The sequence below is a fragment of the Pseudochaenichthys georgianus genome, unplaced genomic scaffold (assembly GCF_902827115.2).
Source record: "Pseudochaenichthys georgianus unplaced genomic scaffold, fPseGeo1.2 scaffold_615_arrow_ctg1, whole genome shotgun sequence".
In the NCBI taxonomy this organism is placed as follows: domain Eukaryota; kingdom Metazoa; phylum Chordata; class Actinopteri; order Perciformes; family Channichthyidae; genus Pseudochaenichthys; species Pseudochaenichthys georgianus.
In genome coordinates, this window is record NW_027263173.1 from 1 (window position 1) to 21067 (window position 21067).

The window sequence follows — 21067 nt, forward strand, 5'->3', positions numbered from 1 at the left end:
AGAGAGAGGGAGGGAGAGGGAGAGAGAGGGAGGGAGAGGGAGAGAGAGAGAGAGAGAGAGAGAGGGAGGGAGAGGGAGAGAGAGAGAGAGAGAGGGAGAGAGAGGGAGAGAGAGGGAGAGAGAGAGGGAGAGAGAGAGGGAGAGAGAGAGAGAGAGGAGAGAGAGAGAGAGGGAGGGAGAGGGGAAAAGAGAGGATCCGTTTCTCCCGTGTTATTATTCAAAGTTGATGTAAACTTCTGAATAATGTACGTTATCTACAAGTAGTTTGTTTGAATGTAATAATTATGTTGTTTGTTGTTTGTGGAATCATTTATTGAAAAATGAATCTGAATTTTTCGATCTGTTACAATTATAAACTGAAGCGATATAAACATGAGCCTGAACTGAGTTTTAAACTGAAGCATATCTGCTCATAGTCCGGTAATTACCTGCCAACGGAAACTCTGCTACACAACTCTTATTATTATTGAAATATGACACACGGTAAGTTTCAAATTAGTCCGGTAAAATAAATCCTGCCCGGACATTTGACCGGCGAGAAAAAATCCTAGCGGAAACCCTGATCCCAACCTATATTCTCCGGCGCACGTGACACACTATTTGAAAGCCTCTTGGATCAGCTGTAAAATGCATCGTCACAAAGTTAAGTAACAAGCCTCAACAGTTCTTCCTCCACTCCCTCTTGGCAAACTGCCACTGAGACGTGTGACCACACACACTGTCAGAGAAGAATTTCAATGTCGTGGAAATGTTTGTCTGAGCGACAGCAGAGCAGCAGCGTCTCCGTTTCTGTGAAGAGACACTGAATCCAGCAGCTCTCTTTAACACAGCAGAACCTCTGCAAACTCTGGTGAGTTACAGACACATCACTCACTACATGTTTAGTCACAGTTGGAATCATATAAGAATATTATACAATAGAAACGTGTCAGTTAAGATATTAGCAACAGCCAGAAATACAATGTAAACTCTGGGTAAGGAAGGTTAGACAGAATGCAGCCAAAGCTAGCATTAGCTTGTACTTATTTTCATATGTCCTGTATTTAAATGACTTTATTAAACAAAGTAGTATCTACGTATTAGATGTGTTCTGGACTGTCCAAAGCAAGGTATCTGGTGTTATGTTCCAAGTCTTGCTTATAAAAAAGGCATGACAATTACTAGGGATGCCAGTGATTATTCGATTATTCGTTAAAGTCTCCATAATCGAAAATTATTTTTAAAATTCGATTTTATTTATATATTTTTTTATTATTATTTGTGTTTTTCTTTTTTTTCTGGCTTAGTTTCAACCAAAATAGACTAATGTTAATAATAGTAATAGTATTAATAATTGTAAATGGCCATTGGTCACACCACCAGTTTGTTTTACTGTAAACTTGGAGGATGCCTGCGTGCAGACTGCTGCTGCAGCACGCTACACACCGACCCCGCCCCCCCCTCTCCCTCACACGTGCGACTAAAGATGAACAAAGCGGCAGGTACAAAGAGTTCCTCCTCGTGGAACTACTTCGAACTTACAAGTCCAAAGGAAGTTAAATGCAAGCTCTGCGAAAAGACGTTGGTCTATCACAACTCAACCTCAACAATGCGTTTTGAGTGCATTCATTTGGAGATGCGCGCACAATTTATTTATTGCAATGCTGCCATTATTAATACAAGCTGTAGCCTGTATTTAATAATAGCAGCATTGCAATAAATACATTGTGCGCGCATCTCCAAATAAAGGCAATGGCAGGCACTTTAGAAAATAACAAAAAATAAACCAACATCATGTTGATGTTGGTTTATTTGTCGTTTATTTTGTTTGTACTGTTAATCAGGCTCCAGTAAAGAAAACAACGGAATTCCTTTTGTCTGAGTTTGTTTTTTCTCTCTCCCGCGCACGGGGTGGTGTCGGTCAAATAATCGATTATTATTCGCCAGGGCTGCCGAATAATCGATTTTGATCATGGTCAGTTTCTGGCAACCCTAACAATTACATATCTCATTTTATATAATTTGTAGACGCTGTGGTGAGCAGCCTTGAGCTTTGAATCTGTTTCTGTAGTAACTGCTGTCTGCCGTTTGAAGCTGATAACGATTACTGTTCATTTAACAACTAGTATCAACTTCAGTGATGCTCAGCTTTCACTCCTCTGTTCAACAATGGCAAAATCCCCCAAAATTATTAGAGCTTACACATTGTGTTTTTTAGAGTTTAAACTGAATACTGCTATGATTTTCCAGATGTCATTTTAACTTGAACTTGAACTCGTACGGACAAAAAACCTAAATGTTTTTGGTTGTCATCGGTCTATGTATGTCATTTCTAACATAAAACGTTGGGGTAGTTTACATTTTTGGATTCATAGTAGGACTCCCTGAACTGGCAAATAGAGAATATGTAATTGCATTTGTGTTTTTTTCAAACTTGTGTCCTCAGAGTGAAGACATGTCTGCTGCCAGCTGTCTGCTGACTGAAGATCAGTTTCTGTGCTCCATCTGTCTGGATGTGTTCACTGATCCAGTCAGCACACCATGTGGACACAACTTCTGTAAAGCCTGCATCTCTGAACACTGGGATACTAAAGTCCCCTATCAGTGTCCTAACTGTAAAGAGGTTTTCGACAGAAGACCTGAACTACGCGTCAACACGTTCATCTCTGAGATGGCTGCTCAGTTCAGACAGTCAGCTCAACAGAAAGCCAGCAGCAGCAGCTCAGAGCAACACGTTGTCAAACCAGGAGAAGTTCCCTGTGATGTCTGCACTGGAACCAGACTGAAGGCCCTGAAGTCCTGCCTGGTGTGTCTGGAGTCCTACTGTGAGACTCACCTGGAGCCTCACCTGACAAGAGCAGGCCTGAAGAAACATCAGCTGATCGACCCTGAGGAGAACCTGGAAGGCAGGATGTGTGTGAAGCACGATAAACTGCTGGAGCTGTTCTGTAAGACCGACCAGGTGTGTGTCTGCATGCTCTGCACTGTTTTAGACCACAAGACACATGATGTTGTTCCTCTGAAAGAAGGATATGAAGGAAAGAAGGCTGAGCTGGGGAAGACAGAGGCTGAAACTCAGCAGATGATCCAGAAGAGACGACTGAAGATCCAGGAGATGAATCGCTCAGTGGAGCTCAGTAAGGAAGGAGCAGACAGAGAGATAGCAGATGGTGTTCGGGTCTTCACCGCTCTGAAGGAGTCTGTTGAGAGAAGCCAGGCCGAGCTCATCGACACCATCAAAGAGAAGCAGAGAGAGACAGAGGAACAGGCTGAAGGCTTCATCAAAGAGCTGGAACAGGAAGTCTCTGAGCTGAAGAAGAGAAGCTCTGAGGTGGAGCAGCTCTCACGCTCTGAAGACCAGCTCCACCTCCTCCAAAGCTTCACATCCCTGAACGCTGCTCCCCCCACCAAGAACTGGACAGAAGTCAGGGTCCGTCCTTCATTCGAGGGGACTGTGGTGAGAGCTGTGACTCAGCTGGAGGAGACGCTCAGGAAACAGATGAAGAAGCTGCTCGAGCTGAAGAGGGTCCAGCAGTACGAGGTGGAGGTGACTCTTGATCCTTATACAGCACATCCCAACCTCATCCTGTCTGATGATGGAAAACAAGTGAATGATGGTGATGTGAGGAAGAATCTCTCAGACAATCCAGAGAGATTTGATTATTCTCACTGTGTCTTAGCAAAGCAGAGTTTCTCTTCAGGAAGATTGTATTACGAGGTTCAGGTTAAAGGGAAGACTAAGTGGGATCTAGGAGTGGTCAGAGAGTCGATCAACAGGAAGGGAGATATCACACTGACTCCTCAGAAAGGTTACTGGGTGATAGTGTTGAGGAATGGAAATGAGTACAAAGCTCGTGCTGTTCCTCGAGTCGGTCTCTCTCTGAAGTCTCAGCCTCAGAAGGTGGGGGTGTTTGTGGATTTTGAGGAGGGTCTGGTCTCCTTTTATGATGTTGATGCTGCAGCTCTGATCTACTCCTTCACTGGCTGCTGCTTCAGAGAGAAACTCTACCCATGCTTTAGTCCCTGTAACAACGATGGTGGTAAAAACTCTGCCCCTCTGATCATCTCTCCTGTCAATCACACCGAGTAGAACAACCATTTGATTTTCTACAGAAAGAGAAACTAACTTTCACTAAATGGGTGGTGTACATTGTACACATTGTTACTTTTTCAGAATCTGATCACATATGGTTCACCTTGAGACGCATACAAATACATAAAATACTGAGTATACAGGTTGCACTACCTGTCGTCATAACTTGAAGTGATCAGAAAACTATTTACCCAAAAATACATTTTTGCCACTTCTTTATACGTCAGGGGGACAATAAAGTATTTATTGTCTCAGAATGTTGTGTTAAAAAAGTGTGTCATTTAAAGTTTAAAAGGGAAAGATGATGGGTATGTCTGGTATGTTTTATAAGGGTAGATTCAGGATTCATTCTCTAACTGCAGTATATTGGTACAAAATGTATTGACAGTTACTGCGAGAATCAACAATATCTGATCATTAAACATTAGGCTGCAGTGGTTTAAGAAACGAGGGAAATGAAAATGTTACATCTCAGCTGTCTGTTGTGTGATGTTAATTTTATTTCGTCCACCTCTCTGCACACTGCTTGTATAGTTTGAATAAAGCCTCAATGGGTTAAAAAAGAAAAAAGGAACAAAGAATGTTTTTTTGTGTTTTCTTTATGGTCTTTAATGACATCCACTTAAACACAGACAGTGGCATAACTTCAGTGTTAGTATTATTAGATCTCAGTGCTGCGTTTGACACTGTTGACCACAGCATATTACTAGACCGACTGGAAGACTGGGTGGGACTTTCGGAAACAGTTCTAAATTGGTTTGAATCCTACTTAAAGGACAGAAACAACTTTGTTTCTATAGGTAAATACACATCTGAGTTGACAAATATGACATGTGGGGTTCCTCAAGGCTCCATCTTGGGGCCTCTTCTCTTTAACATCTACATGCTACCACTGGCTCAGATAATGAAGAACAACAAAATGAGTTACCATAGCTATGCAGATGACACACAAATCTACGTAACAATTTCACCAGAAGACTATGCTCCAATTCAAACACTGAGTAACGGCCCGTCTACACTACAGCGTCGACAGCGTCGAAAACTCCAATCTGCCCATTCACTTTCAATGGGCTGACGTCACGTTGCCTCGCTTTTTCGCCGAACTGAATTGTGGGTAGCAGAGCGGTCCGTCTCCGCCGTCTCCGGCGTCAGAAGTTGAACAATGTTCAACTTCTGACGCCGGAGACGCTGGAGTAGCCTGCGCCAGCCAATCAAATCCCGTTTCTGAAAATCTGACTGCTGAAGCCGTAGCCAATCAAACCGTGTCTAAGCTGGGAGAGATATCCCGCCGTTCATTTCTAGATTTCAAAAAAAGTCGGAGGAGAAACTAACTATCGCCGTAGCAATCACCCGGTTTTGTATGACCAGACCCTCTTCACCTACCGGGATACAAACCGGAGGAACCAGGCATGGAGGGAGGTGGCAGAGACAGTGGGTGAAACTGGTAGGTGTTCGCCTGTTTGGGGAGTTTATATATATATTGCTCCCATAAAATCCCCGGGGTTTTTGCTTTGTATGTCGGGGGCGGGAGATTCATGTGATTGGTTGTTGGTCGTGTTGCTTGAATAAAATCCCCAAGCTCCAGACACGCCCAGCTCCAAGCTTTTTTTGAAGCTGTAGTGAGGACGCTCCGTAAGTGCATTGAACAAATCAATGACTGGATGTGTCAACATTTCTCCAATTAAACAAAGACAAAACTGAGGTAACGGGTTTTGGAGCCAAGGCAGAACGTATACAAGTTAGCGCTAAGCTGCAATGTTCAAAACAACAGATAAAGCCAGAAATCTAGGTGTAGTCATGGACTCTGACCTGAGTTTCAACAGTCACATTAAAACAGTTACTAATGGCGCATTTCCACTGCAACGGGGTAGCCCCGTTTAAGCGTCCCTAAGCGTCCTCGCTCAGGCCTCGGGCTGCCTCGCTGGCCTTCCGAGGCCGTGGCGCATTTCCATTACAGTTTAGGACCTGGGGTAGCAACGCAGTGTAGGCGGGGCGATCGGCTTTTTGGGCGGAGCGACGCTGGGTAAAACTGCAGTGGCGTCATTTTCAATGCGACACAACTCACAAAACACACACAACAATGGAGGATGTGGAAGCGATCGTTTTCTTGTTTATTGTGAAATCCATGGTGCTGGCATGCTGTGCTCTGCATAACCTCTGCGAGAGTCATGGAGAGGACTATGATGATGGGTGGAATGCACCAGCAGCAGAGCCTGGGGTAGCAGTGTCTCAAGGTGTCTTTGATGCGCTACCTGAATACCTAAATATGCATTGTATTGCATTCATTGTATTGAACATAAATACATCTTTTTTTTTCATATACATGTGTTTGTCAATTTTTTTAAACAAATGTTATCTGAATTGAATATTTAGTAAATATTTGAATTTCAAGCCCCAGTAAGTACTGCCCCATAATAAGAACATTTGAGGAAATATCAGATCATGAAAAGAAAATCTTTCTAATAAATTAAGCGAATATCAAAGCTAACTATAAACATAAATACTAAAGTGTAAAACACAGCAAAACTATATTCATAAATGCAAGTGTAAAATAGTGTGGACAATTGTAAACATGGATGGAGACTAAAGTATCCACAACATAAAATAATATATTAAATATAACCTCAATCTTTCTTCTAGACATGTTAAAAGCTTGAATGGGTTATAGGTTTATTTTGGTCTCTCGTCTTTGAAATATATAAGGAATGTGTTGTTTGAGTCTAGTAGAACGAGGGTATTACAATTGAGCAATTTCTACATGTATTATGTATTTATCATGTATTCTTAATACCATTACAAAATAAACATGTAATAATGTTTTAGAGGAGGACCTCAAGCTAGCAAACTCAATTTCTTGCTTTAAATCTCTTAAAAGTAAGGGGCTTTTTCCTAACTGATGGCGTTTGTTATTGCTTTATAAATTCATGTATGTTTATGATTTTTTTATGTTGGGTGCCATTCATTATCAACAAGAAATAAGATAAGTCAAAGAAGTACTTTATTGATGGCAGTATAAAAATACAAATGTTGTATCAAAAAGGCATGCCATTAAACAATACAAATAAAAAATGTAAAACTGAATTGCAGCCAGCATAAATATACATGGATTTGTAAATATAAAATGAACATTTTAAAGAAAATAAATAAACAAGGAAGTACAAATGTTGCATTTAAAAATTAACTAGATAAAAAATATATAATATGTACAATAACTATTAAGGTTTTTTGAAGTATCACGGAGGAGACGGGCCACGTCGGCTGCCCAGTCATGGTGCCGTTCCTGCTGGGCCCGATCCTCGCCTCCTCGTTTCCTCTTGCCTGGGTGACAATAAGATAATAATTAGCAATAAGGAAAACACACAGGACAGGTACAGGTCACACAAGGATATAAGAATAACATGTATAAACAGAAGAACAGTAAGGTGAACTAAAGAAAGTTCTGGCCCTAGATGTTTACAATGATTGTGAAAGTGAATTACATTATGTCCAGCCTGTTGATAATGAATATGAATATATGTATATGATAGGATGTCACACACAACTGTACTAGCTGCTTACTAGCTAAGACTTTACTTGTAACAGAGCATTTCCACACAGTGGTATAGCTTATTTTAATTACTGACGATGGATGATCCAAGGTTTAAAAAAACAAAAACACAATTCCAGTCGTTTTGCCATTTCTATTTCTTACCTAGAACCACACGCTGCGGTGTCGTGATGGCACTCGGTGTTGGTGGTTGAGTCGGTGTCGATTCTTCGGCTGGGGTCCGTTCTGGATTCGATGACGATGTGGACGGAACACTGCCATCAACCGTTGTTCGGGAATGTTCCTCCTCACGAGTCCCAATGTAATCATCTAGAACAGCAACATGACTTGTTAATTCCACAAACTACTGCAGCACAATACTAAATAGCAACAACAACTATAGAAAAGAAAAACTGAACGTAAACAATGGCACATATGGTGTTAGCAAACAATAGCTCTAGCTAAGGCTATCTGCCTAGGCTATCTGCCTTAGCTAGCTATGTAGCTCTTCGGGGCTCCATAAAAGCACGGGTTGTCGAACATTAATGTAAGGATAAAATAGACTTCTTTGTTAGAAGTGAGCGTACCTTGCAGGGACTCCAGTAAAGCCGTTGCCGTTTTCCCTACATCGCAGGAAAGTCCTCGAAAATCCGCGTTCGGACATCTGTGCAGAGACATCCTGGAACACTTTCACATTTCGCGTTGTTCCGTCGAGCTCCCGCTGGATTTTATCATCCCCAATGAGATGTGGGAACGTCGTCACCTCCTCGGTCGACCACGGTGTGCTTTTCTTCGACGTTGCCATTTTTGTAGCTCCTCCGTTTACAAAATGCTGCAAGCTTGCTTCTTGATATATGTGACGCGAGGGATGATCTCGCGCGATCTTGTGACGATTCTCTCTGACCAATCAGCAGTCGAGTGTTGACGTCACAGCCCTGGCCTGGTCTGATAGAACCACGATTTTATGGGGCCGGAAAAAGAGGGAAAAAGTACCCGCTAGCCGGTACTAGGCTATATGGAAATGCCACCAAAAACTGGCCTGGCCGCTTGAGGACGGTTCAGGACGCTTAAACGGGGCTACCCGCTGCAGTGGAAATGCGCCATAAGTCAGCCTACTATAACCCAAAGAACATATCTAGGATTAAAAGACTAATGTCACAGCAGGATTTGGAAAAACTTGTCCATGCCTTTAACTTCAGTAGACTCTACTACTGCAATGGTGTCTTCACAGGTCTCACTAAAACATCTATTAGAAAGCTGCAGCTGATTCAGAACGCCGCTGCTCGAGTCCTCACTAACACTAAGAAAGTGGATCACATCACTCCTGCTCTGAAGTCTTCACACTGGCTTCCTGTGTGTCAAAGAATAGATTTCTAAATACTGCTGCTGGTTTATAAAGCACTGAATGGTTTAGGCCCAAAATACATCTCTGACCTCCTGCTAAATGATGAACCATCCAGATCTCTCAGGTCTTCAGGGACTGGTCAGCTTTCTGTCCCCAGAGTCAGAACTAAACATGGAGAAGCAGCGTTCAGTTATTATGCTCCAAACATCTGGAACAAACTCCCAGAAACCTGCAGGTCCGCTGCAACTCTTACTACTTTTAAATCCAGCAGGAAGACTTTTATTTTTGTCGCTGCTTTTAATTGAACTATTCATATCTTAGACTGCACTGTAACTTTTATCCATGTACTTTTTCTTTTAACGTTTATTTTATTAGCTTTTCTTTTTTAATGCTTAATGTCTTTCATTTTTTGTAAAGCACTTTGAATTGCCTTGCGTTGAAAAGTGCTATATAAATAAACGTGCCTTGCCTTGCTTTGCCTTACTTACTGAAGAACAGTTTTCACTAGTTCTCAACTTAAGGAAAGTAGCTTAAAAAATGTACTTGACTATTTCCATTTGTATATTTCTACCTCACTACGTTTGTCTGACAGCTTTGGTTCTTCTGAAGCTTTATAAACTACTTTAAAACCTCTTGGATCAGCTGATCATAGACATTAAGATTGCTGTATATGTTTCTTAGAAATAAGGCCATCAACTAGTTAGCTTAGCTTAGCATAAACACTGGAAGAAGGGAAGACAAAGCCAGCCTGTCCAAAGGTAACAAAATCCACCTATCAGCAGCTCTGAATCCAGTTAGTTTAATCCATACCAAAACAGAGGAGGAAAAACATCAATCAGACGTTTAACAGGAGATTACGGGTCGGGCTATTTCTTGACTGGGACTAAAACAAGTTGCCAAATTGTTTTTACGTTTCAGTTTACGTACAGAGATATATTAAGTAAACTTAAATGTGTATTTTGTAATTTCTTGGGAAATGCCAGGCTCACTATTTCCCCCTTTTCCTAGTATATATGCTAAATGAAGCTGATCCAAGTGTCTGATGGCTGCAGGCTGTGTCAGTGAGAGCGGTCTGACTGGTTGGACTGCTCCTAATGATCATCTCATTCTTCAGCTTGAACACACTCCAGCACTGCCTGCACAGGTGAGACTAACTGCAAAATAATACTTATTACATCACAAATACTTAGATCTTGTACTTGAGTAAAAGTAGAAGTACTCAGATCTTGTTCTTGAGTAAAAGTAGAAGTACTCAGATCTTGTACTTGAGTGAAAGTAGAAGTACTCAGATCTTGTACTTGAGTGAAAGTAGAAGTACTCAGATCTGGTACTTGAGTGAAAGTAGAAGTACTCAGATCTTGTACTTGAGTAAAAGTAGAAGTACTCAGATCTTGTACTTGAGTGAAAGTAGAAGTACTCAGATCTTGTACTTGAGTGAAAGTAGAAGTACTCAGATCTGGTACTTGAGTAAAAGTAGAAGTACTCAGATCTTGTAGTAAAAGTAGAAGTACTCAGATCTTGAACTTAAGTAGAAGTACTCAGATCTAGTACTTGAGTAAAAGTAGAAGTACTCAGATATTGTACTTGAGTGAAAGTAGAAGTACTCAGATCTTGTACTTAAGTGAAAGTAGAATTACTCAGATCTTGTTCTTGAGTAAAAGTAGAAGTACTCAGATCTTGTACTTAAGTGAAAGTATAATTACTCAGATCTTGTACTTGAGTAAAAGTAGAAGTACTCAGATATTGTTCTTGAGTAAAAGTAGAAGTACTCTGATCTTGTAGTTGAGTAAAAGTAGAAGTACTCAGATCTTGTACTTGAGTAAAAGTAGAAGTACTCTGATCTTGTACTTAGTAAAAGTAGAAGTACCAGAGTGTAGGAATACTCTGTTACAGTAAAAGTCGTGCATTCAAAATGTTGCTCAAGTGAAAGTAGAAAAGTATTCTCATCAAAATATAGTAAAAGTAGTCGTTGTTTGATTCGGAGAGCTGGAAGTGGCTGGAGATTAAGGACCAACCTAGGACAGGATCAAAGTTGGGGGTAGTATCTCCGAAGGAAAAGGTCAAGGGAGCCACAATAACAGTGAAGGAGCTCGGTGACGCCCCGGAAATGTCTCTTCCGTGCAGCTCAGGAAAATGCAACATTCCCCCACACTACCATGAGCAGGCTGGCGGTTTACAGACAGGTGGAGTCAGGACCTCTGGTTTGTGGAGGCCGGATCCAGATGTTTAGTGAGGACAAGACTGCAGTGGCACTGTTACCATTTGAAGCATGGGTGTCCACGATTCGATTCGGTTCGATATCCCAATGCATCACGATTCATACCAATGCGTTGCATCCACAATTTTCTATATTACTGCACATGGCTTATTTGTCATCAATGCATACATGCAGTAAATACATGAACTCTCTTTTTATTATTTAGAAAGTGCTTCAGAAATCAATAACATAAATGTCTTGACATTAATTTATAAACCTAAATTACCAGAAACCTGCAGGTCCTCTGCAACTCTGACTACTTTCAAATCCAGGCTGAAGACTTTTATTTTTGTCGCTGCTTTTAATTGAACTATTCATATCTTAGACTGCACTGTAACTTTTATCCATGTACTTTTTCTTTTAACGTTTATTTTATTAGCTTTTCTTTTTTAATGCTTAATGTCTTTCATTTTTTGTAAAGCACTTTGAATTGCCTTGCGTTGAAAAGTGCTATATAAATAAACGTGCCTTGCCTTGCTTTGCCTTACTTACTGAAGAACAGTTTTCACTAGTTCTCAACTTAAGGAAAGTAGCTTAAAAAATGTACTTGACTATTTCCATTTGTATATTTCTACCTCACTACGTTTGTCTGACAGCTTTGGTTCTTCTGAAGCTTTATAAACTACTTTAAAACCTCTTGGATCAGCTGATCATAGACATTAAGATTGCTGTATATGTTTCTTAGAAATAAGGCCATCAACTAGTTAGCTTAGCTTAGCATAAACACTGGAAGAAGGGAAGACAAAGCCAGCCTGTCCAAAGGTAACAAAATCCACCTATCAGCAGCTCTGAATCCAGTTAGTTTAATCCATACCAAAACAGAGGAGGAAAAACATCAATCAGACGTTTAACAGGAGATTACGGGTCGGGCTATTTCTTGACTGGGACTAAAACAAGTTGCCAAATTGTTTTTACGTTTCAGTTTACGTACAGAGATATATTAAGTAAACTTAAATGTGTATTTTGTAATTTCTTGGGAAATGCCAGGCTCACTATTTCCCCCTTTTCCTAGTATATATGCTAAATGAAGCTGATCCAAGTGTCTGATGGCTGCAGGCTGTGTCAGTGAGAGCGGTCTGACTGGTTGGACTGCTCCTAATGATCATCTCATTCTTCAGCTTGAACACACTCCAGCACTGCCTGCACAGGTGAGACTAACTGCAAAATAATACTTATTACATCACAAATACTTAGATCTTGTACTTGAGTAAAAGTAGAAGTACTCAGATCTTGTTCTTGAGTAAAAGTAGAAGTACTCAGATCTTGTACTTGAGTGAAAGTAGAAGTACTCAGATCTTGTACTTGAGTGAAAGTAGAAGTACTCAGATCTGGTACTTGAGTGAAAGTAGAAGTACTCAGATCTTGTACTTGAGTAAAAGTAGAAGTACTCAGATCTTGTACTTGAGTGAAAGTAGAAGTACTCAGATCTTGTACTTGAGTGAAAGTAGAAGTACTCAGATCTGGTACTTGAGTAAAAGTAGAAGTACTCAGATCTTGTAGTAAAAGTAGAAGTACTCAGATCTTGAACTTAAGTAGAAGTACTCAGATCTAGTACTTGAGTAAAAGTAGAAGTACTCAGATATTGTACTTGAGTGAAAGTAGAAGTACTCAGATATTGTACTTGAGTGAAAGTAGAAGTACTCAGATCTTGTACTTAAGTGAAAGTAGAATTACTCAGATCTTGTTCTTGAGTAAAAGTAGAAGTACTCAGATATTGTTCTTGAGTAAAAGTAGAAGTACTCAGATCTTGTACTTAAGTGAAAGTATAATTACTCAGATCTTGTACTTGAGTAAAAGTAGAAGTACTCAGATATTGTTCTTGAGTAAAAGTAGAAGTACTCAGATCTTGTAGTTGAGTAAAAGTAGAAGTACTCAGATCTTGTTCTTGAGTGAAAGTAGAAGTACTCAGATCTTGTACTTGAGTGAAAGTATAATTACTCAGATCTTGTACTTGAGTAAAAGTAGAAGTACTCAGGTCTTGTACTTGAGTGAAAGTAGAAGTACTCAGATCTTGTACTTGAGTAAAAGTAGAAGTACTCAGATCTTGTACTTGAGTGAAAGTAGAAGTACTCAGATCTTGTACTTGAGTGAAAGTAGAAGTACTCAGATCTGGTACTTGAGTAAAAGTAGAAGTACTCAGATCTTGTAGTAAAAGTAGAAGTACTCAGATCTTGAACTTAAGTAGAAGTACTCAGATCTAGTACTTGAGTAAAAGTAGAAGTACTCAGATATTGTACTTGAGTGAAAGTAGAAGTACTCAGATCTTGTACTTAAGTGAAAGTATAATTACTCAGATATTGTACTTAAGTGAAAGTATAATTACTCAGATCTTGTACTTGAGTGAAAGTAGAAGTACTCAGATCTTGTACTTAAGTGAAAGTAGAATTACTCTGATCTTGTTCTTGAGTAAAAGTAGAAGTACTCAGATATTGTTCTTGAGTAAAAGTAGAAGTACTCAGATCTTGTACTTAAGTGAAAGTATAATTACTCAGATCTTGTACTTGAGTAAAAGTAGAAGTACTCAGATATTGTTCTTGAGTAAAAGTAGAAGTACTCTGATCTTGTAGTTGAGTAAAAGTAGAAGTACTCAGATCTTGTACTTGAGTAAAAGTAGAAGTACTCAGATCTTGTACTTAGTAAAAGTAGAAGTACCAGAGTGTAGGAATACTCTGTTACAGTAAAAGTCGTGCATTCAAAATGTTGCTCAAGTGAAAGTAGAAAAGTATTCTCATCAAAATATAGTAAAAGTAGTCGTTGTTTGATTCGGAGAGCTGGAAGTGGCTGGAGATTAAGGACCAACCTAGGACAGGATCAAAGTTGGGGGTAGTATCTCCGAAGGAAAAGGTCAAGGGAGCCACAATAACAGTGAAGGAGCTCGGTGACGCCCCGGAAATGTCTCTTCCGTGCAGCTCAGGAAAATGCAACATTCCCCCACACTACCATGAGCAGGCTGGCGGTTTACAGACAGGTGGAGTCAGGACCTCTGGTTTGTGGAGGCCGGATCCAGATGTTTAGTGAGGACAAGACTGCAGTGGCACTGTTACCATTTGAAGCATGGGTGTCCACGATTCGATTCGGTTCGATATCCCAATGCATCACGATTCATACCAATGCGTTGCATCCACAATTTTCTATATTACTGCACATGGCTTATTTTTCATCAATGCATACATGCAGTAAATACATGAACTCTCTTTTTATTATTTAGAAAGTGCTTCAGAAATCAATAACATAAATGTCTTGACATTAATTTATAAACCTAAATTAATTAATTGTATCGGTCTAGCCTCCGTGTGTGAAGTTGTTCCATCCTCAAAAACAAAAAGCTAATGCTCCTGCAGTCGAGCTGCAGCTTCTAGCCACGGCCTTCTGTTAAGAAAGAACACTGAATGTCCTGAATGTGGCATCACACACAGGACGTGAGTCTGAACACAGCAGACAACAGGAGTATTTACAACAGCATATACAAACTAAAATACTGCATGTGGGTGCACACTTACATTCTCTGTCTCACCAGGGTTTCCCACACAGACTATACTTGGGCGGGCCGCCCAGGTATATTAACGGCCGCCCAAGTATATTTCGCGACCCATTTAGGTTTTTTTTTTTTTTATAATTTTTTTTTTTATTCGTCCGTGACCACGACGCCATCTGCGATCGATTAACTTGTGGACAATGATCCCTCGCCTCCTTCTGGCCTGTTAAGTGGCCTGCCTCACACAGGGTGATGTGGCCTGCCGACATGGCCACTGTCATACAGATCATAAATCAAAGCCCTTGATTGGTCTCTGTGTGTCATTCAAGCTCGGGATAAGCTCAGCTCAGGTGAGGTAAAGGACTCTCTGAGTGTTTAGAAAGTTAACTTAGTCTAAGTTCTCAGTGGGTCTCAAACGGTGTGGTCACCATTTATGTAAACACATATTAAGGTGAAAAAAGGTAAGATACACTTTTAAAACTTGTTGAGAGAAAACTAGTCTTTGCTGCTGCCTCAAAGAGGAGCAGGGGGGAGAGGAGGGAGAGGGGGGAGAGGGGGGAGAGGAGGGAGACAGGAGAGGCTGATTCAGGAGCACAGACACACTCAACTATAAATGAACCAAAAATAAATTAATAAACAAGTTTCAGTGTTTTTTTCATATTGGAAATGGTATGTTATTGGTTATGGCCATGATTTTATGATTATTGAAATGTATACAGTTCCGTTTAATATAGGTGTTTCCATAGATCTAGTCTCTATATTTTCCCCTCAAAATGCACCAGATTGATGCATTTAACTCCAAAATAAAAAATAAAATCTTACCGGGGGGGGCATGCCCCTGGACCCCCTAGAGGATTTGAGGTCGACCCCCACTAAAAATCGCATGGATAGGTTCCTAAATACATTTATAAATACATTTATTTTTTATAGTAACTCATTTCCATATGTTCATGTGTGGGTAGTAGATTTAAACTATAGGGCTATCATTATGGGCCCTGCCTGTACCTGTTCGCTCTGCCATCGCGTGAAGGGATGCTAACAAGCGACCAACAGAAAGGTTAATGTTGTTGCACGTCACCTCACCCCCCCCCCCCGCTACCACCACTACCGCTATTTCAGATCTGTGGGAAACACTGGCAGTTAATGGACCAGCACCAGAGGTGTTCCCATACACACAAACGTTGGAGCTGTTCTCCATGAAATCCCAGAAGGATGAAGTGCACTTAAAGGTTCTTGTACTGAAAAAACATAAACTTAAACAAAGTGCTACACTCCACTGAGTAGTAATGTCACTGAATCAAAAGGATACTGCAGTCAGGACTGAATATAAAAACGGAACAGAACATAAAGTTACAGCTTCAGAATAAATGTAAATAAAGCCTAGCTGTAGCTACTAGCACAGTCCATCTGCTTTTTTCGGCACAAGCACAACTTCCCTCTCACTCTCGCCAGAGTCGCCACCGGGATTTTCATCGGTGTTGTTGTCATCGTCCTCGACCTCCTCGTCACTCATTTCTGTTTTTCCTGTACTCCTAGTCGCTCTCGTCACTCTTCGCTAATCAGTGCTAATGCTAACGCTTCTGTAAACATACTGCCGGCACCTGCCCTCACGTGCTGCAGTCAGTGAGTGTTGCCAGGTATACTTATTATAAGCCACACTGGGCTTATCTTTCTGTGAAGTTGCTTGGTAGCAAGTCATAATGGTTGTGAGCTTGTAGACCCGACATGTATAGGTTTAAAGTGCTCATGTTCTTTTGCGCTTGTTTCCATAGACCTGGTTGCTTATTCCTTCCTAACTGGCAACCCTCGTGGCTGCAGCGACAGAACACGACCATTTGGATGCGATCATGGTACTTTAATGTTAAATGTATAGAGCATATTTTCTTTACATCGTTTAGGTATGATTGACATTGCAAATTGGTATTATTCAGAAAATAAATCATTAAAAAATGTAAAAAAATCCCCCAAAAAAAAAATCAGCTTGACGTCATAGGATGTAATTTAGAAATGAGATCGCATCGGCGTCTGAATCGAGATCACGATCTTTTTTCGATTCATCGTGCAGCACTAGTCTCTGGTGTGTTTTAAAGCAGTAACTGCAGGATTCATGCTTGAATTATAGTATATTGGTACAACATGTATCGACAGTTATCAACAGTATGTGATCAATAAACATTAGGCTGCAGGGAAATGAAGATGTCACATCTCAGCTGTCTGGTGTGTGACGTCCACCTTTCTGCACACCGCTTGGATAGTTTACAAGTCATTATTCCATAAACTAGACTTTAATTTGTGATATTTTGCTAAAGTTTCTCATGATTTTGAGCTATTAAGTTAACATTACGTTTTTAAGTCATTAAAAAAAAACTAAATAATTATTTTGATTAAGTTTCTCCTTGTTGAAAGACACCAAGTCGCCTTCTTTGAGACGGTTTATCATTAATTGAGTAAACAAAATCCATTATTTAAAGATGTGTTTTCATTATAATGACTTACACGAAGTGTCCTTGCATCAGGAGGCTCAGTTTGCATTAAAACACATTATATTTACTTAGATGGAGGATTGGACCTACCAGCACATTCTGAGCGGGCGATGGAGTGAATCTGCAGAGTGTTCTGAGTTTTCAACAGGCTGTGGAGGGTTCTCACTATACCTGCAGAAAGAGACGGAAGCCTTTTAGTAAACAGAGGAGGAACAAGTACTCAGATCATGTAGAAGTACTCAGATCATGTAGAAGTACTCATATCTTGTACTAAAAGTAGAAGTACCAGAGTGTAGGAATACTCTGTGACAGTGAAAGTCCTGCATTCAAAATGTTCCTCAAGTGAAAGTAGAAAAGTATTCTCATCTAAATATAGTGAAAGACAGTGAAAGTAGTCGTTGTGCAGATTGGTCCATTTCAGAATAATATATCTGATGTGTTTTATAATGATTGATCATGAAAGTGTTCTCAAAGCTGGTGAAGGTGCAGCTAGTCTGAAGTACTTTGTAGACTGCAGGGTAGCTGGTGGAGGTGCAGCTAGTCTGAAGTACTTTGTAGACTGCAGGGTAGCTGGTGGAGGTGCAGCTAGTCTGAAGTACTTTGTAGACTGCAGGGTAGCTGGTGAAGGTGCAGCTAGTCTGAAGTACTTTGTAGACTGCAGGGTAGCTGGTGAAGGTGCAGCTAGTCTGAAGTACTTTGTAGACTGCAGGGTAGCTGGTGGATTTACTCCAGGTGGAACTAAAGTCTGATTCAACACTTGATTATATTTCACATCATTCATCCACATCTGTGAAGTAACTAAAGGTATTAAATACATGTAGTGGTGGAGAAGTAGCATCAAATGGAAATGCTCAAGTAAAGTAAATCAACATTGTATTTAGGTAAAGCACTTGAGTAAATGTACTTAGTTACTTTACACCACTGTAGGTCACCTTGCAGCAGAATAAAGCCTGACATGATTATTCACCATGTACAGTTTGATGAAGACATACTGATTATAAGAGCATCTCACCGATCCTTCCATTCTGCTTGCAGAGCACCTTTTTATCCAGCAATAGTTGGTGTGCACTCGGGTCTTTGTTCCTCCACTCCTCCTCGGCTTCCATCATCCTGCTGACACAGAGCCACACACACCCGGCCCGTCATCTTCAGCAAGCCGAGAAACACTTCAGCTCCATCGGACGGACATCGCTTCCCCGACACCATGGATGTTATAAAGAGATCTGGAGCTCCATTCATTCCTATGAGAGCTGTTCAGTGGCGCATGAAGCTCAAAAATGCCTGAGCAGAAGGACCCGTGTTTGGGCCCATGGAGCATGCGCAGTTGAGTTTTCCCTTAAACCCAGCCTCCTATTCCCCTTGCTCTCTGTCAGTCAAATGAATGGAGAGCGAAAATAACTCTGGATTCAGCTTTCAGCGCATTCTACAACTTGTAGACCATCATGATTTAAACACGGTCAATAAAATAGTTCCTGGTGGGTAGTTTGTTTGGCTCAAGAAAAAATATCCGCTGATTAACAGACGTCTCTTTCCCCAATGGAAGTCAATGAGGAAAAGTCTTTTTTGGGCCCAATGACGTCACGGACGTTGTAGTACCGCCGGTTGGCCACTACGAGAATTAGCTTTGCCTGACTATTAGCATAAGCTATCCGCTAACGGGTGAGGAGCTAACTTAGCCCAGAGTGTGAGTCATGTTGTTGAGCTGATGGAGGCGCTAACAAGCGGTTATTTCTGCACCGAGAGGGGGAGTAGGACCGAAGAGAAATAAAGCATCTAAGCCGGGGAACAGGGCTAACATGACGACTCGGTAAAAGTCGCAAACTAGCCGCCGCTTGTTAACATAACGAGTAGCCGTTGGTTATTATAACGAATAGCCGTTGGTTAGCATTACTAACCGCAGTTGGTTACTATAGCTACCCACTAACCGCTGCTCCCTTGCGGCTTGTTGCGCAGCTACCACCGCATATTGAGTCCCATCGAGCCGCTACACACCACCGGCTGACGTCGGTGAGAAACACCCACACATTTGATCCATGTAATGCGGGGCTAGAAGACTAGTTGACCGGCTAACAGGTAGCTGCATGAGCCGAGCATGCAGCATCTCCAGCTGCGAGAGGATGGAGGGTGTTTGTTTCCCTGAACTCAGCCTTACAGGCAGGGCTGGACTGGGACAGCAAATCGGCCCTGGCATTTAGACCCAGCCGGCCCAAATCCATAAAACAAACAAATAGTAGCGGTTATTGACAAGAAGAATAACTCAGTATAATTTAAAAAAACGCTATTATTATCCTTTTTACGTACCAGGGGCAAACTAAACTAATACATACAACAAGTATGTGTAACTATCAATCATTAGAAATTAGACCTTCAAACCCTCTCACAAAGCGAACAGTGACCGAGCACTAATAGGGGGGTCTGATGGTGGTGGAGGCGGGGAGGGAGCGGATCAACAACTTGAGCAGCTGTCAACTCAACATTGTAAATAACCAACAAAAGACGATCACCGGTTCATCTTGTTTTTGGCTTGAGAATAGTTTGGGCAGCGTGAGAGCGTGAGATTGAGAGTGAAAGCGTGTGTCATACGCTAGATGCGTGAGAGTTGGCAACCCTGCATTACCTGCTGCAGGTGGGGCACCAGTTATACAAGAGGGAGACAATAGCTGTACTTATTTTTTAATGAGCCACATGCCATGATGCACCAACTTCAGACATCCTTACAGAGCCACTCCTCCACCACACACGAACGCGCACATGACCAATGAGGGCACAAGATAAGTTTGTGCACAGATGGAAGGCTGACAGGCAGGTAGGCCAAACCAAGTTCCCATCAGCAAAAACACGTGGGTTTGCTATCCTGGCTCCAAAATGGTGGAATGAGCTCCCCATTGAAATCAGGACAGCAGAAAGCTTACACATCTTCCAGACTGAAAATGCATCTCTTTCGACTCCACTTCGAGCGATAGAATTGTTAACAAAGCACTTATATACTAATAAAGGACTGGCTTACCTAAAGCCAGTTGAGTAGCACTTGAAATGTTTGGCTCTATGAAACCTGATGTACTTTATGATTCTGTTTTCTTCAAGGTTGTGTCTTCCTGGTGGAACGCACTTATTGTAAGTCGCTTTGGATAAAATCCTCAGCTAAATGCAATGTAATGTAATGTCTGGGGGGGTATGCCCACCCCCCAGAAGAAAAGTTTTAAAAATAACCCCTTAAATGATGACTTCTAGTTAATTTAAGGGGGGGGGACCCTATAGTGCCCTGCCTCCCCTTTCTATGACAACACGATAGAGATAGGACCAGATGAGTCTACAGGATGAGTCGACGGCATCTTTTCTTGGGCTTGTTTCTCCCACAGATTGACGCTCTGATATGACTCCCTGATAAACACTGCTATGTCATTGATTAGGTTGAAAAGTGCTCCACATTCGATGACATTTTGGGTAGTTTCAGCCAGGACAAGATTAAGAACATGAGCATAGCACCACACATGGACATGAGTGGGTGACTGGGAGGTCATCAGTGCAGAAAATCCTTTGTACCGGCCTTTCATATTGGATGCTCCATCCGTTGCATTACCTATACACACATGCCCTTGTCCAGTTTCAGATGCTTGAAGTATTGTCCGGTGGATGCGTGGCACTTCACTAAAGCCACAAGCCTCTCTTGCACAGTCTCATTGACATATTTTAAGATTACTGAACACTGATCCTGAGAAGTTATGTCTTGTGTTGTGTCCAGCTGAACAGAAGACATTCCGGCCTTCTGGACATCACTGGAGATACTTCCTTTGATTAGACTACGAACAGTTTCTATGATGGAGTTAACAGTAGTTTTGGAGAGTAGGGGGATGAGAGACCCTCTACCTTTTGTTCCACTGGATTGGTGCAATTTCTTGCTCTTCTCTA

The 21067-nt window shown here is 41.2% G+C and overlaps 1 protein-coding gene and 1 long non-coding RNA gene across 2 annotated transcripts; one reads left to right on the plus strand and one right to left on the minus strand.

Annotated features, from left to right (window-relative positions):
• Positions 1–789: 789 nt before the first annotated feature.
• LOC117443447 (E3 ubiquitin-protein ligase TRIM39-like) lies at positions 790–4077 on the plus strand. The gene is made up of 2 exons (XM_034079432.2): positions 790–850; positions 2426–4077. The coding sequence occupies exon 2, from the start codon at positions 2435–2437 to the stop codon at positions 4067–4069; it is 1635 nt and encodes a 544-aa protein (XP_033935323.1). The 5' UTR covers positions 790–850; positions 2426–2434; the 3' UTR covers positions 4070–4077.
• Positions 4078–7229: 3152 nt separating this feature from the next.
• LOC139433556 (uncharacterized) lies at positions 7230–8459 on the minus strand. Its single transcript, XR_011643003.1, has 3 exons — positions 8186–8459; positions 7764–7928; positions 7230–7390 (listed from the first exon to the last, which is right to left on the minus strand). It is a non-coding gene; the product is annotated as an uncharacterized lncRNA (long non-coding RNA).
• Positions 8460–21067: the final 12608 nt, after the last annotated feature.